General features: G+C 33.7%; 2 protein-coding genes across 2 annotated transcripts; both read right to left on the bottom strand.

The window, feature by feature from the left end:
• Positions 1–4,320: 4,320 nt before the first annotated feature.
• Positions 4,321–11,703, bottom strand: LOC109690980 (beta-defensin 110-like). The gene is made up of 2 exons (XM_020170653.1): positions 11,628–11,703; positions 4,321–4,454 (listed from the first exon to the last, which is right to left on the bottom strand). The coding sequence occupies exons 1-2, from the start codon at positions 11,701–11,703 to the stop codon at positions 4,321–4,323; spliced, it is 210 nt and encodes a 69-aa protein (XP_020026242.1).
• On the bottom strand, positions 11,700–15,974 carry LOC109690979 (beta-defensin 110). Its single transcript, XM_074082810.1, has 2 exons — positions 15,920–15,974; positions 11,700–11,854 (listed from the first exon to the last, which is right to left on the bottom strand). The coding sequence occupies exons 1-2, from the start codon at positions 15,972–15,974 to the stop codon at positions 11,700–11,702; spliced, it is 210 nt and encodes a 69-aa protein (XP_073938911.1).
• Between the last annotated feature and the right edge of the window lie 1,504 nt (positions 15,975–17,478).

Below are 17,478 nucleotides of genomic sequence, written 5' to 3'. Positions count from 1 at the left end.
ATTTGCATGTGAGTTTTAAGAATCATTTTTCTATCTCTGTGAAAAATGTCATGTGGAAGATAGATCCAAAAGGTAAACATATACACAAAAACAAGTGTGATCATATATAAACATATATGTAGAATATGTTTATAATTGTGGAACTACTCTGAAACTCAGGGAAGGAGGTAAAGGAAAAGGGAGTGATAGAGCATCAATAATATTGTAGAAAAGTAGAAGATGTAAGTACATTTGCTGAACGCTATTGAAAATGGGGGGTGGGAGGAAAGGAGTAAGGAAGAGTAATAAGAGTTGAATGAACCAAAGCAAAGTATACTAACATCAACAAGCTCCTTTGAACATCGACTTAGAAATTAAAAATCAAAGACAGATCTATAAAATAGATAGAATGTGAGGGAGACTTGTAGAAGGGGGGAAGGTGAACAAAGGAGATTAAGGTGAGGTAATATGGTTGGTGGACTTCATATATGAAATAGAATAATGAAACCTCATGCAATTGCTTTAGGTGAGGCAGGGAGGGGGGCCAAGAAGGAGAGATAGTGGGAGTGAGCCAGCCAATGTATAATGTAAGCCTATTTTGAACTGCTATAATGAATCTCCCCTGTACAATACATATATTTAAATAAAAAATTAAAATAAAAATGTGAATTTCCAGTTTTCCCAACATCACCTGATTATCTTTTCTCCAATGTTCCTAAAATTATGTTCCTAAAATTCAGGAACTTATTTCCAGAGCTTCTTATTCTGCTCTATGTGTCCAATTTTATGCCATGCCATACTTTTTGATTTTTGTAGCTTTTTAGTATACATTTTGTTTTCTATTACTGTCACTTAATTGTACAAAAGGGTTTCATTGTGACATTTTCGTGCATGCATATAATGTACTTTGATCAAATTCACCCCCTCTATTACTCTTTCTTAGCTCTTTCTTCCTGCCCCTATTTCAAGAGCTTTAATGAGTTTCATTATGCAATTTTAATATATATATATATTTACATAGAGAGTACTTCGATTATATTCACCTTCCACCTTCGTCTTATTTTACCCTCTTGTTCGTTAATTCCTCAAGGATCCCCCTTTGATGATCATGTTATTGTTTTTTTTAGGTCTAGATTAAACATATGAGAAGAAACGTGATAATGCAATTTTTGTCTTTCAGAGCTTGGCTTTTTAGGCAGCATGATGCCTTCAACTTTGATATTTTCACACATGGTTGTTTTAGCATTTGTGGGTTTTTTGCTTTCATATGAATTTTTTTCTGTCTGTGAAAAATAACTGATATTTTCAGAATGTTCATTCAAAATCTATGCATCAGTTTGAAGCGTATGAACAATTTAACAATATTAACTCTTCTACTCTCAAACATGGGATAATTTTCAATTTCTTTGTGTCTTTAGTTTCTTCCGTAAGTGTTTTATAGTTTTCAATGTAGAGATGTTTTAACTCCTTGAAACTTATTCCTAGGTATTTTTCATTTTAATTGTTGTAAGTGAGATTGCTTTTGAGTTCTTTCTAAGATAGTTTGCTATTAACACATTGAAAAACTGCTGATTTTGTGTGTATTTCATATCCTGTGAGGTTTTGGAATGCCCTTACTAGTCTAAAAGTTTCTGATGGAATGCACACACACACACACACACACACACACACACACACACACACACGTGATGTCATCTGCAAAGAAGAGGGACAATTTAACTTTTTCCTCTCCAATTTGGATGCCCTTTACTTCAGCTAGGTGGATGGCCAGGATTTTTAGCACTATGCTAAATAAAAGTGGCAAGTGTGTTCATCCTATCTTATTCCAGATCTTAGAGGAATGGCTTTTAACTTTTTCCCATTCAGTATGATGTTAGCTTTGATTTCCATCATTTATGGTCTTTATTGTGTTGAGGTACATTCCTTCTAAACCTAATTTGTTGAGAGTTTTATCAAATGCTCTTTATTCATCTATTGAAATGATCATTTTGTTTTCATTTTGTTAATGAATTTATCAGGATTATTGATTTGTGTAGATTGAAATACTCTTGTATCCCTGGAAGAAGTTCTAATCATGGTGAATGACCTTTTTAGTGTGCTGTTAAGGCCAGTCATTGTCAATATATCCTCTGATAACATTGAAATTAAGTAGAAATCAGAGAACTATCTAAATGTCCAGAAATGGCTAAAATTCTCCAGTAATTGAAAGACAAATACACATTTTGAATAATTAATTAATCAGTAGACTTAAAAGTGAAATTACAAAGTATTTGGAAAAAATAAAAATGAAATTCAACATATTAAATATATGTGATTCAACTAAACAACACTATAAGCAAAGATTATGGCGTTAGATGCCTGGGTTAGAAGAAGACAAGTTAAAGATAAACTAGTGATGCCATATTCCATCCTAATAAAGTAGGAGAGGAAAAGAAAATTAAAACTACATTAAGAAGAATAATGTAAATCATGAATTATTAGTTAGTGGAATATTTTTTAAATCAGGGAAAAGTCATTCAACCAGTCATTGGAAAGATTACTAAATTTAATAAAGCTTTATTCAAAATACTCTGGTATGAATGTGAAAAAATCAAATTTGTGTTTTCAAGAATTATCAGGAAGCATTATCATTACAAACTGAAATACTAAAAGATAGGTTAAAATGAATATCCCTATGAAAAATTTAAGTATTTTGGTGAAGTGGACATGTTATTGAAAAATATTAAATAGCAAGGCTTAAATATAAAGAAACATCACCCAAAACCCAATGTCCATTAAATGAACCATTTTTTAATTTAAAGCTTCTTAGAAAAAAATTCCCTAATGGTATTAAGGAATTTTACCAAATATAAAATAACATATTATTATTTTATAATAATAAAATAATACTATATTATGACCAAGCAGAGTTCATCTGAAATTAAGGTTGGTTTACCATTTGAAAATAAACCAAGTTAGTATATCAACCTTACTGAAAAATTGCATAATATACATGTGTTTCAAAACATCATCTTAGCTGGGCTCCAGTGGCTCATGCCTACAATCCCAGCTGCTTGGGAGGCTGAGATCAGAAGGAACACATTTCCAGCCCAGCCCAGGAAAAAAGATTGATGAGATCCCACCTCAATGGAAAAAGATGGACCAGTGGCAAGTATGTCATTCCAGCAATGATGGGAAGGGTAAAATAAGAAAAAGTATTGGGTCCAGGCTGGCCTGGGCAAAAAGCAAGGCCCTATCTCCAAATTAACCAGAGCAAAAAAGGGCTGGACGTGTAGCTCAAGCAGTAGAGTGCCTGCCAAGTGGTGCAAACCCCTGAGTTCAAACCCCATTACCTCTGAAAGAAATCATGCTACTCCATTATTAATATGTACAATTTTTATGGTTTTGCATACCAGTTAAAAATAAACATAACTTTAAAAAATTTTTTAAAACTTTTAAAAATGAAGAAACTTTGTTCTACATTCCCCTTTAAGAAAATGAAAAGCAAAGAGAGAAATAGAGAGAATGAAATCAGATCATAACACTTTGGAGAACAGTTTGGTATTTTATTTTAAAAGTTACAAATACATTTATTATATGCTATCATTTATCATTTTATTTCTAGACATTTACCCAAAAGCAATGAAATCAGGCACATGTCTACAAAATGTCCTCTTAGGAATGTTCAAAATAATTTCATTTGTAACAACTAATATCTGGAGACAATCTGGATGTTCTTCCAGAAGTGAATTAAATATAAGCTGTGATGTATTCAGACAAAGGATCACTACTCAGCACCCAAAAGGAACGAAATATGGATACTAGTGACAACATGAAAAAACCTTAAAACCATGCCAAGTAAAAGAAACAAGATTTTAATAGTTCAAGTTGTAAATAAACTAATATGTAATGACCAAAATGCTACTGCATCAACATGGGAGAAGGACAAGGATTGGGAAGGAAGGAGCCAGAGCAAACGTTTGGAGATGATTATGTTGTCTGCTCTGGGGATGATGTAGGAGTGCATACATAAACCCAGTTCAGATTGTGTCATCTAAACACACGTACTCTGTTAGAGAGGGTGTGGAGAGCCTCAGATAAGTAATGTGAAAGTCTGAGCTACAAAGTGTTGATAATGAGATTATAAACAAGCTTTCCCTTGCCTGATTAATATGCTCATCCATCTGACATATAAAATTTTCCATGAATAGATGTCATTTTTATGATAAATAGATATATTTAGATTTTAAAAGTGCCTATTTCATAAAAGGTTGGCAACATTTTCTTTTTCCCTACACTTGAGTCAGTAAGAGGCGTCTCTGGTCCAGGATCGATGCTCAGTAGTCTTTCTGTTTCCAGAGTTTAAATGCAACATTGATTTCGCCATTTAATACAGTATCCATAATCATACTCAACATCATCACAAAACGTTTTACATGTTCCTCTCACTTTCTCGCATCTTTCAAATCTATACTTTGGTGGAAGGTTACTCCTTGCTGCAATCAAGAAAGACATAATGGTATCAGTCTATTATTCACTCTCACTATTATCCATTCTCCTGAATAGTAAAAAATTTGTTCTATTCATGATAGCATGAGTATATAAGATGTGTTTGGTAGAACCATAAGTTTGTAGTACAATTATCATTTGAGAAAGTGACAAGCTATAGACATTTTGCTTGCACAAAATATGTATGAATTTATCTTACAGCTCGCATCAACAGTGAGCTTCAGCTGTCTCCTGGGGCTCTTGACACCCTATTTTGCTATCCTTGTTTTGTTTAAACTAGACTTACTCTCCAATGATCTCATTGAACCAATGTTTTTCTTTTTTTGGTTGTTGTTGATGGTGGTACTAGGGTTTGAACTCAGGGCCTTGTGTTTTCTAGGCAAGTACACTACCTTTTGAACCACACATCCAACCATTTTTGCTTTTATTTCAGATAAGGTCTTATGTTTTTGCTTGGCCAGTCTGGATAGCAATTCACTGACTATGCTTTCTGCACGTAGTTGGATTATAGGTATATACCAGTCTCATTGACTATATTTCCAAGGCTGGCTTTGAACCATCATTATCCTGATATCTGCCTCCCAAGTAAGAACCAATACACTCAGCATTTTTATTGTTTTTAAAAATACGGCATTTCATTTCATATTTTCAAAATTTTCAAACCCAATCACAATATCATTTACTCAATGGTTTGTTCTTCATTTTAGATACAATCTAGATTTCTTCATGGAAATTTTCTTTCATTCTACTAGAACAATGAATCTTTTTCAATACTCTGCAGTACCAATTAACAGATAGCATAACACACACTAGTACTTACAAAAAACAAACAACATGTAAGTCTTTGTGTGATATCTATGAATTCTTCTGATTCATAACCTCTTATTCAGTGTAGTTCAAAAATTGTAAGGTATTTATAATGCAAATACTTCTTGAGGGGATCATTTGTTGAGGAAACTAATGCACTTTTTTTTTCTTTTATTATTCATATGACTAATGCACTTTTGATACACAGAAGCATACAAACCTTTGCTGTATGTTGCATAACTAGTTTACAAAGTTTCTCTATGTTAATCTTCTGGTTTTTTAAAAGTGAATCATTTAAGATAATGAAAGGAAAGGTGTTCTGAGATTCCAAAATCATGCTTTGTACTCATACACTAAACAACAGTAAATGTATAGCCAGTTTGTTACTTTAGGATTTTATTTTTCATAAGGATTTAATTATAATGCAATTATGTCTTTAGAATACAAAAGAGACGAGTCACATATTATTTTCCTAATTTTGATGTTCTTACTTTATCTTGATTCATCATTCTGCTTATCTGCATGAGATAATATAATGAACACAATATCGGAGATATACTTTTAAATACTAATATGTGGTAGGAAAGAAAAAAATTAATTTCATTAAAATTTGGAGAATGAAGGAAATCAATAGTAGATTTAAATTATATAATGCCTACTTATAATATTTTATTTGCATAGAGCATAGCTGAAATGTAAAATGGTGTGTTGTTTCAACTTAACGTAACAGGCAGTTGCTTGAGTTCCTATGTCCTCTAAGCATTAGGCTAAGAACTGAACAGCAACTAGAATGGTTTCCAATGCAATAATTTAATTAAACTGAATGAAGTTGGCAGAATCAGAAGTAAATTAAAACTTTAAGGAGAGGAGACTTGTGGCACCATAGAGGTTTGAACTCTGGGCTTTGCTTGTGAGGCAGGCACTCTTTCTCTTGAGCCATGCCTCCAGACCTAATTTAAAGTGGAAAAGTACATAATGCACAATTACACTTCTTTTTTTTAAACTTTTGCTGGAACTTTTAACTAATAAACATTTCTGAGGCATTATATCTTGTCAACCATCCCAGTGTTGCTAATTTTTCAGATATATTAAGTTTAGATAAAGCAAGTATGAATTTATGGTAATCGTTAGCAATATCAAAGATGTAAAATTTTTTAACTTTATCATTATTTTAAGGAATAAAAATTGTGTCAGAAATCTACAGAACCATATGATCTAGAAGCAAAGGGCACATATGCACAGTTGGTTCTGTTACTTCTTAGGCAGAAATTATATATCATTATAGAATCACAATTTTGCCATATGTAAATTAAGAATACCAACAGCATCTCTTGGCATTGTTATGGAAATTCATTTTATAACAAGTGTGAAAGGAAATTTTAAACCCTACAGTGCCATAAAAATGTCATCCAGAAGTATATTAGTGTTTATGTGAGCTGATTAAAACTAGATGATAGATATCACATAAAAAAGAAAAATAAAAAAAAAGTGAATGAGAAGAGGATGACACATAGCATCCAAAAGAGTGAAAAAACCACTTATATTTCTGTGCATTTTATACATCACCAGAGAAATCGGACCAGTAGTAATGAATTTTCATGAAAAGAGAAAAAAATTTGAAGCCCTGAGTTCAAACCCCAGTACCCTACCAAAAAGAAAAAAGGAAATAAATTACTCAAAATGGATCAAATGCCTTAATGTAAGACCTAAAAGTACTAGTGAAAAGTCCTTCAAGATACTGGAGAACATCGTCTTAAGCAAAGTTAGCCAGGCTCAGAGGCCAAAAATCATATGTTCTCCCTCACATGCAGATTATAGACCTAAAACAATTGAAGTAATTTATTGGACGTGGGTCATACACTAAGGGGAGAATGTATACAAGAGGAATGGGGAAAGGGAAGGAAACCTAAAACTTGAAAGTATTTGATGTGCACTCTGTAGAGAAGATAATAAAGTAATTTTAAACTGACAGAGGCCACTATGGGAAGGTGACTGGTAAGTAGTGAAGAGGTCTGGTAGAGATGAACCAATGTGGGTTGTAATACACAAGTGCATGGAAGCAATGCTAGGAATCTCTCTGTATAGTTATCTTTATCTCAAGCTAGCAAAAATGCTATGTCTTTCTTATTATCTTTTATGTTTTCTCTTTTCAACAAAATTGGAGCGGCGGTGGTTGGGAGGGAGATGGAGGAGGGCAGGGGGCAGCGGGGAGAGATACCCCAAACAATGTAATATACCTATGTATAAATAAGTTAACAACAACACAAAAGAGACAGAGAGGGGCAAAAGCTTTCTGAATTGGACTCCAATAGCTCAGGAAATAATAGCAAGAATAGACAAGTGGGATTGCATTAAACCAAGAAGCCTCAGCACAACAAAAGAGACAATTACCAGAGTGAACTGACAGCCTACAAAATGAAATAAAATCTTTTGCAGATATTCATCTGACAAGGGTTGATATCAGAAATATTCAAAGACTTGAAAATACCAAAAGAACCCAATCAATAAATGGGTAAATGAACTGAACAGATAGTTCTCAAAAGGAGTACAAATGGCCAATAAGTAGACGAAAATATATTCAACATCTTTAGCCATTAGGGAAATGCCAATCAAAACTACATTAAGACTCCATCTCACACACTGAGAATGGCTATCATGAAGAACACAGAACACACAAAATTGGTTGTAGAGCCCTCAGGCTCCAATACTGTGGCTGGGAGTGTTAATTAGTGCAGCCAGTATAGAAATCAATATTTAAATTCCCTCTAAATCAAAAATAGTTTGATCCCCCTATGCTACTACTGGTGATACCTGAAAGAATTAAAGTCAACATACCCTAGATATATCTGCAAACCTTTGCTTGTCACAGGACTATTCACAATAGCCAAATTATGGAATCGCCTTCTTGTCCATCATGGGATAAGTGAATTAAAAATATATTATACATACATAATGAAGTATTATTCAGCTATAAAAAAGAATGAACTGGAAGTCATTGTATTAAGTAAAATATGCCAGACTCAGAAAGACAAACATCACATATTTTATCTCATAAGCCAAGTCTAGATTTCTATTAAAAAGTGAAGATTGAGAAGAGGAAGGGTATCAAAGAGAGGGGGAGGGGAACAAAAAGAATAATGGAGAGGGAATGTGATCAAAGTACATTATATACAAGTACAAAATGTCATAATGGAATCCATTATTTTGTATAATTAGAGCACTCAAATGTTTTATAAATGAATCCATTAGGATTCAAAATCAGGTTGTCATCATTCCTTCTCTCCTTATTCCCTTTTGGATCCACACTAAAACCTGATCCTAAGTAGAGTGTTGTTACTTGCTTTTTATGACCTGTTACAGTATTGCTGGTAAGCCTTTGTGCCCGGTCCACAGATACAGTTATAGATAATGTGGTGCATGCTACAGCATAAGAGCAAATCTCTAATTCTTTTCTGTGTGGTTCTGTGGATTGAACCTATGTGTACACAAGCACAATACCATGGAGCTACATTCCCAATCCACAAACCTATAATCTTAAAGCCCCAGCAGGCCCATTCCCTCTGTATGCCTTACTTAATGGACTTATTCCAGTATGTAGCAAAATGCTTGACACAGCATATTCAATGAATGCATCAACTGAAAGATGACTGAGTGAATATATTCATATAGATGAGAACCTAAGTCGTATTGTATAACAAGAAGCTCTGTACTTTGCAACAGGCTCTTCCTTAGTTATTTTCTCTGTCAACAGAGCAAATATCATAATCCCTATATTCATTTCCTCAAACATAAAATATATTTAATAACAACTTCCTACTTCAGTGGGCTATGAGTAAATTATGTGAATTAATAGATATACAAATATTTTGTAACCCCGTAATTCACAGACTCATGTTTCATTGTTGGTCTCATGAATGATTTATTGATTTGTACCAGATTAAACAACCTATCTTAATTTACCAATTTTTCTTCATTTTCAGAATGTCCTTTCTTGTAATTTATACATATTTAGTAAGCAAATAAGTTTTTCTTGGTTTGTGGTAGGTAGGAATAAAAAAATAAATGTAGTGAATGGATGGGAGAAAAGTGTATTAGTATTGATAAAATAGTGGAATCTAGACTACTATTTGAGGAGTTTCGTGGAGAATAGAATAGGCACATTAGATTGTAGCATGAAATAATAGGATAAGGGGAACTGTTTTTAAGATAAAAAAACAAGAATATTTGTATTTACTAAGTAAGTGAACTTTTGAAATATGTCTGACTCACAAAAAAGGCAAAGTCAAATGGGTCAATACACAGGAAGATACAACGAAGGAGGGATTAAAAATGCAAGAGATAGGACAGTCTTAAAGAACACCAACAGGCTATTTAGTTCTGCCACTTTTAAAATCTCCTCTACAAATTCTCTTCTTTTCACGGTTCCAAAGTGTCATCATTCCTAATTTTCACTCTCAGCTCGTGATCTTGCTTCCTTCTTCAATGACCCAGATGAAGAATTACTACAGACATTGACATCAAATTAACTGTCCGTTGGCCTCTACACCTATGTATTCTACCCCTCCTGCTCATTAATGAATAAACATCTTCATGTTCTGATAAAGAGCTAATCCCTTATTTATTCTGTACCCATCGCTTGCCAATCAAAGATTACTATAGTCAACTCAACCAGATCACTGATTTTCTAGCTATATTTTCCACATAACCACTTGTAAAATCTATTAGATATCTCAAACTTCAAAACATCTAGTACTGAACTAATTTAATCCCAATTTTTCCACTTAATATACTTCCTTACTCAAAGCAAACATAATCTTTACAAATGTTCAGACAAGAAACCATGGATTCATTTTGTCCCTTCTCTCTGTGTTACAGCCAAACTGAATCTATCATGAATTTGAGCTAACTCTGTCTTTAACACATTGATAATACAAGGATTCTTCAGTTTTTTTTCACTGTATCACCCTGGATTGTGCCACTAGAATGTACTATATCTATTTCAATATTCTTCTAATTCAGTGAAGTACTTCAGAGAGGTCTTTGGAAAACAACATTCAAATCATGTATCTCTTTTGGCAAAATGCTTCACATTCCTCTCCAAGTTCATATCAAAATCCTTTCTGGTTTCTAAAATCTTTGGGTAATTCATCAGCACACATCCTCTCTGGCCTTTTCTCCCTGGATTCTCCTCATGCCTCCAAGACATTCCTGCAAATTTCAAATGTGCCCCCATGACCACGCCGTCCAAATTTATGCTCAAAATGTTACTTTCTCAACAATCCCCATGAAAATTTATATTTACATCGTAGTGCATCCCACCAGTATTTTTAGGAATCTTTGCTCTGTTTTGATTCCTTTTCTGTAACATTTATCACCTTTTAACATACTACATAATTTGCTTACTTTTTATCATCGTTTATTTTTGCCTTTACCCACTAAAACATGAGCTGCACAAATGTTGAGAATTTTGTGTATTGCCAGAGTTTTTGACTTCCTTTATCAAAACTTCTAATTATGGATAGCTTCTTCTTTCTGAATTTATTATATGCCCACCTACAATTTCTTGATACACATTTTTCTTTACTAGATAATAAATAAGAGTAGAAATTAGAGGTGGTTGTAAATTTTTCCCTGCTCTTTCATTCTTACACTTTGGTTTCTCTCTCTCTCTGTCTGTCTTTGGATGTACTGGGGTTTGAACACAGGCTTTTGTGCTTGCTAGGAAAGTGCTCTACCATTTGAACCTTGCCCTCAGCCTTTTTTTGCTTTAGTTATTTTTCAAATTTATCTTGTTTTTGTCTTTGCCTGCCTGGACTGCAATCCTCGTATTTCTGCTTCCCATGTAACTGGGATGATAGGTGCATGCTACCATTCCCAGCCTATTGATTGAGATTGGGGGGGGGGGTGGGGTCTTGCTAATTTTTTGGTCAAGTGAACCTTGAAGCTTTGTCCATCCTGGTTTCTACCTTCCAAGTGGCTGGGATTATAGATGTAAGTCACTACACTCTACCATGTTGGTTATTTTTTCCCTTTAGCTCTGTCTTTCAAGAATTCTGCACTCTTATTGTCCAGTTTCCAGAGTCCAACAGATTAGTGTTTTTTTTTTCATGAGGGTAAATTGTAGAGTAAAGTAATGAAATATCTCAGAATTATACATCTATTCTTTGAAATAGGGTTTTTTACAATACTACTTAACTCAGCTGTCATAAGACACTAGACCTTTTGTGTAGTTGTTGAGAAACTTCCAATACAACAAACTCTGCTTATTTCTGAATGCACCAGTTTATATGTAACCACTTAAGAATGGCTCAATATTAAATTTTATTTAATTCATATGTTTTATAAGGACACACAGGTCTTGAAAGATGTGCTGGGAACACAGTAATACTGGTCCTCTCTTCTTGAAGTTTGTCTCTTTTCTTCTGTCATCCTGAATTCTGCATGCAGCAATAAGTTGCAGGTCTTATGCAGAAAGCAACCCTAATTTCACTTTCATGGCACTGATTTCTACATCGACCATTACCCATTCTGCACTCTCTCCTCAAATCCAAGCTACCATACTCAGGATAGTGCTTTTTGGCTGTAAGAAGGAAAGAAGTACTACAATTAGCAAGCTATCTATGAGACATCCATGTTTTAAAAGGAGAAAATCCTAGAAGCAAAATATCATAGAGGGAAAATCTTTACCTATGGGGGGAAATTTACATGAATTGTTTATCCCTTGGCATAAGGGAACCCTACAAATCAGAAAGTGACTTGGATGTAAATTAGGTGTTCCCACTGTTGCCAAGGGAGTGTACAATAACTGGAGGATACTTTTAAAGACTGCAGTCAAAAATAATCATCCTTTATCTTCTGTTGACTCTCCCCCTGCAATACTCTAATGGCATTTGAGCTGCCCCTTTTCTCCTCTCATAAACATGTGAGCTGAATGTTCTGCCTTGTTATCTCTTCCTCCTGTGATTTCAACTACATCTTAATTTTACTTTTCTATATTGTTGACAGTTAAGCAATGCTAGGCAATTCATCTGAATTCTCACATCTTCTTGGAAATTTTGTATATGCTTCCTCCAAAGAGATGGTCTAACTTAGATATTTGTCTAGTGACAGCTTTGATAAAAGAAATCTTATCATTTGCGAGTAAATGGATGGAACTGGAGAACGTCATTCTGAGCGAGGTCAACCAGGCCCAGAAGACCAAAAATCGTATGTTCTCTCTCATATGCGGACTTTAGGGGAGAGCACATATGTGAGATATAGGAATAGGTAGAAAACCCAAACCATGAAAGCGTTTGATGTCCCCACTCCAGAAGAACTAATACAGAAACCTTAAAATGACAGGTTATCATGAGCAGGGGATCAGGAATCAGTGTAAAGATCAGTTACAGTTGAATCAACATGGGTCGTAGCACATGGGTACTCAACTGGAAAAAACGCTTTGTCTTCCTTATTATGCATATGTCTTTTCTTCAACAAAATCAATGATAAGGGCAGACCAGGACCTGCCTGGAACTGAGGGGTGGGGAAGGGTGGAGGAGGGGGCAGGATGGAGAAATGATCCAAACGATGTATGCACATGTGAATAAATGAACAGCAACAAAAAAACCCCACAAGAAATATGAAAAAAAATAGACTAGAAGAGGCAGCTATTGTTAGCCATTTCATGATTTCTAAAATTACCAGTAGTATTTTTTCTTTCTTCTACCACAATACTTCTAAAATAGTAGTGATTTAAATAGAATTTCTCCCAACTTCTTTTATGCCGTTTATTCTTTAGATTTGGAATCTGCAAACTGTGGGCAGGGGGCCCAATCCACCCCATCCCTTCTTATGTAAATAATTTGGCAAATACTTATCTACCCCTGTCATTGCATTACAAAGATGCAGTTGAGATCATAGTGTTCTGGAGAAAAGTTGGCTAACTACTGCTTCCGATTCTTTTTCTCATCAGTCACGAAAAAAATGAGTGAAGAATGTGAGGCTGGAATCATGAGGACATTGTGACAATGCTGGAAAGACAGTAACATGGAAGATATTTTTCTTATCTATGTCTAGAAGAGTAAGACTGCAATTAGTGTCTATTAAATGTACTCTTGTTGGGCTTTATGATGGGGTGCAGGGTGGGTGTTCTCAACCTCAGAAATGCTGAACTTTTGGGTTGGACATCACTTTGCTCTGGGAGTCTGTCCTGTGTCTTTCAGGTATTTATTTAGCATTGTTACTCAGTAGATGTCCATAGTTGTGACAATCTGAAAGTTCTCTGGAAACTGTCCTTACCTCTTTGCATGCAAAGGTACTCCTCACCGAGAGATGCCATTCTAATGATACTGTGATAAGCCAAACAAATATATTTTGCTTTTGCCCACAGATAAACATGATTCAGAGGGCTATCTGTCCTCTGTAAAGTCTTTGCTGAGGACTTTTAGGAAAATAGTCTCTCTCTGTTTCTCTCCTATAGCATTTCATATCTATCATTCACCTTACATTATCACATTTTAACATGATAGGGAATCTCTTTAAGTATTATATGAATTTCTACTTTAATGTATAAGGTAGAACTGGACAGAACCCTTTCCCAATTTTAAACCACAATTTATTTTTATTTTTACTTGTTTACTGCTTTGTTCCCAATGTTACCATTAACTTTTAGTGGATAAGGGAAAAAGGCTATGACTTCCTCTTAGCACAAAACTACACTGTTCTAAAGTCAAATTACACATCAGTTTTAAAGAAAAATGAGTATTGATAATAAACACACTTTTCAACTTGACAGATAAAGTAAAAGGAATGGGACAGTAAAGCCATATCCAGTTTCTAGATTTTGTGTTCATTTGTCACCTCTAGAAAATGAGGAATAAAGTTAAATTACGTGAATACACATTTCCCTGTATAGAAAGTTTAAGGATTTAATCTCGATACTATTTCATGTGCAGCTGTCTCAGTGGCAAGAGAATGAATGTTTAGTAGGAACTTTCAGCATCTGGAGAATTGAAAACAAAATATAACAACAACTGAGGAACACTAAAAATAATACATATGACATTTAGTTGTAATTAGTTGAATTCTTCTGCTGTATATTGGTGTGTTATAAGGTGAAAGACACCATTATAAATAGCTTATTTTTTAAGTTTCTATAGCATACTTCTTCTAATTTGAGGAGAAAATTCATATCAAGACATGGTTATTGTCTTTATTATTGCTTTACCTTAAGATTATTTTTTCAGAAGTGATAGGTGCTTTCTAAAGGTTTTCTTCATGTATGATTAAAGCAGAGGACAAAGTCTTCACTTTGAAAATAGAAGAAAACAAATATAAAATTGTATTAGCACTGATGTAATCTCTGCTACAATAGCCCCAAGTGGCCTATAATTTTAGTTATTGGTGAAGGTATCTGACAATTGCAGTTATAAGGGGAAAGAAGTACGATAAAAATGCTTAGGATAGTGATTTGTTATTATATGTGGTTATTGAAGCTAGAAGAAAAAAGCTGTTACATACTGAAAATTATATGAATCTGTAGCAAATTTATTCTTATCTCTGCTTAAAAGTGCAAACATCCAGAGATCCTCTTATAAGTGATTTCTAAGTGAATAGAAAGCGAACCGAGTGAACAGAGTTCTCAACTAACTATATTACTGTAGTACTTCATTGGCCTCTATATGTAGAATTGTATCCACTTGTAAGGTGTAAATGACAATTGATTATGTGGAATTAGAGTGTCACGATGGACTTTGTTATGCTTACAATGCGAACGCAAGTTAATTTTATTCTTCTAGACGTCTATTGTGGTATCATTACTTTTTCCAGGTAGGAAAAAGGAGTATGACCTAAAAATTACAAAATGTGACCTTGACTTCATTTCTACAAACACCAATTTGCCAGAGTTGAGCACATCCTTTTAGTTCAAATTCCTTAAGAGGAAATGAGTGTTATTACTTTATATTTGTGAAATTAATGCTTACACATCATTTCAGGAAATGAGTAGCTTGTTACATAAAATCAGTGCAAAAATTCTCATCAACAAAATAGCACAAGGTAGAGAAGAGACATACTTAAGACCAATAGGGGTACAATCTGCATGAGGTACTAAGAATACGAAGAAAGGATCACTGCTGACAGGAAGTATATATGGACATAGGTAAAAAGAAGGAAAAGATAAATACACTGAGCCACTTACCCCAACCAGTTATTGTACTCAGTAATATTCTTCCCAGAGAGTTATGGCATTTATGAAGAATAAATTCTAAAAAAATGTTGCTGGATGATATTGAAGGGATTAATGTAATTATCTTATTTTTAATTTCGAAATTATTTTGGATTTACAGAAGAATTGGAAAACATGCTACAAGGGCAGTTTCCCCATGTGTGAAATCTCATGTTACCACATAATGTTTGTTCACACTAAGAAATTAATATTGATATAATTGATAAAATGTCAACTAAATTGCATTTGATTTGTATGTCAGTTTCACTACTTTTCCCACTATTGTCTTTTTTCTGTTTCAGAGGTCACTAAAGAACATCATATTCAATTTGGTGTAGTAATCTTTTAACACTTATGTTATCATCTTATTTTGAACAAGAAACAACTGTCATCTCCTCACACTCATTACCACAAATACCCCCACAAATGTTTGTATATTACCTGGTAAAATTGTGAACCAAAAGAGCAGAATAAAGAAAAAGAGCTGAATCTTCATAGTACACAGTTTCTTAGGGAAAAAGTGTCAACAGAGCTTCGTTTTCAAGTCAGTTGTTTTGAAATAAGGAAACAAAGATCATTTATATATATATTCTCTTGGGAAGTAGTTTTAAATACTGATGCTTATCAAAAATAAGAACATTCGTATGCTTGGTTGAATATTGCCACATTCAAAGAATATGGTCATAAAATAGTACTATTAAATTCTCCTTATAAAAGCACACAATCTTTTAGGAACTATTTAAATAAGGGATATGTTTTTGAATTGCTAAAACATCAAGGAGAAAATGTTACAGTAGTCTGACCCTAAGTTATGTTTCATGTAGTGCTAAACATTCTAATGTCCCTACTATTAAATATTTGAGTGTCTGAATCATAGGATTTTAGAGCTTGAAGTTTTCATTGAGATCACTTTTGTCTTACTGATGAATACAAAAAGGACCAGGGTAGTTAAGTGGTTTGCCTCAATTGATATGCTAAAAAATTAATTAAATATAGCACAATCAGGAAATTCTGGATTCATTAATGCATATGGGAGATTTTCTACATAGCAAGTCTTAATTATTATTTATGTTTTTTTTAAATAATACATCAACTGACTTCAAATTTCCAAGTTCATTATTTTTAATTCTATTTATGGAACTGAAGTGATACCTGATCCAATCTGAATGCAATGTGCATTATTTCACATATATAAGAAGAGCTAGAAGCTTATCCTACTACCCATCAGCTGATGATAAAAAGAGAAGACAATTTTTTCCTACCACCATATGAAGAGACATTCTGGGACAATGGTTCTTAAACTGTAAATACATTAGAGTCCCCCACAGGGTTCATGAAGTGTAAATTTTGTGGCACTCCCACCCCACCCACATTTCTGACTTAGTAGCTCTGGAATAGAGACTAAACATTCAATTTCTAACAAGATATAGTAATGCTAATACTTGGCCATATGTTACTTAGAAAATTTGACTCATTTATTCTATAAAAAATAGGGAAAAGAGTTACAGAGTTATAGAATCTATGGCATATATTTGTTGATGTTACAAGTGAGAAAAATGAAATAAATAGACAAACTTACCTCCCTAAAAACTGTTATAGTTTACAGCAAATGTTTCATATTATTAAACACAAAAGGAAAATTTGGAGTTAAATAGAAGTAGGGAAAGTAATTTAGATGTACTTATATTCTGGGAAAGAGTAAAACACTGGAATACAACATCAGTTGAAGGAGAAAGACCCTACAAAAACTAATTAAAAATAGCAAAGTATTTGGTTATATAGTTCTTCAAAGAATATATAAAGATGACCAACAAGCACATAAAATATGCTCAACTTCATAGTTATTAGAGAAATGCAGATTAAAAGCTACAGTGAGGTATCACTTCACAGCATTTGGATGGCTATTTATTAAACAACAGGCTGGAGGAATAGCTTAATAGTAGAGTATGTGCTTAATATGTGTAAGAGCATAGGTTCCATCTCATGGGAGAAAGAGAAGA

Source organism: Castor canadensis, chromosome 8, assembly GCF_047511655.1.
Source record: "Castor canadensis chromosome 8, mCasCan1.hap1v2, whole genome shotgun sequence".
Classification (NCBI taxonomy): Eukaryota; Metazoa; Chordata; class Mammalia; order Rodentia; family Castoridae; genus Castor; species Castor canadensis.
This window is presented reverse-complemented; position numbering and strand designations above follow the sequence as displayed.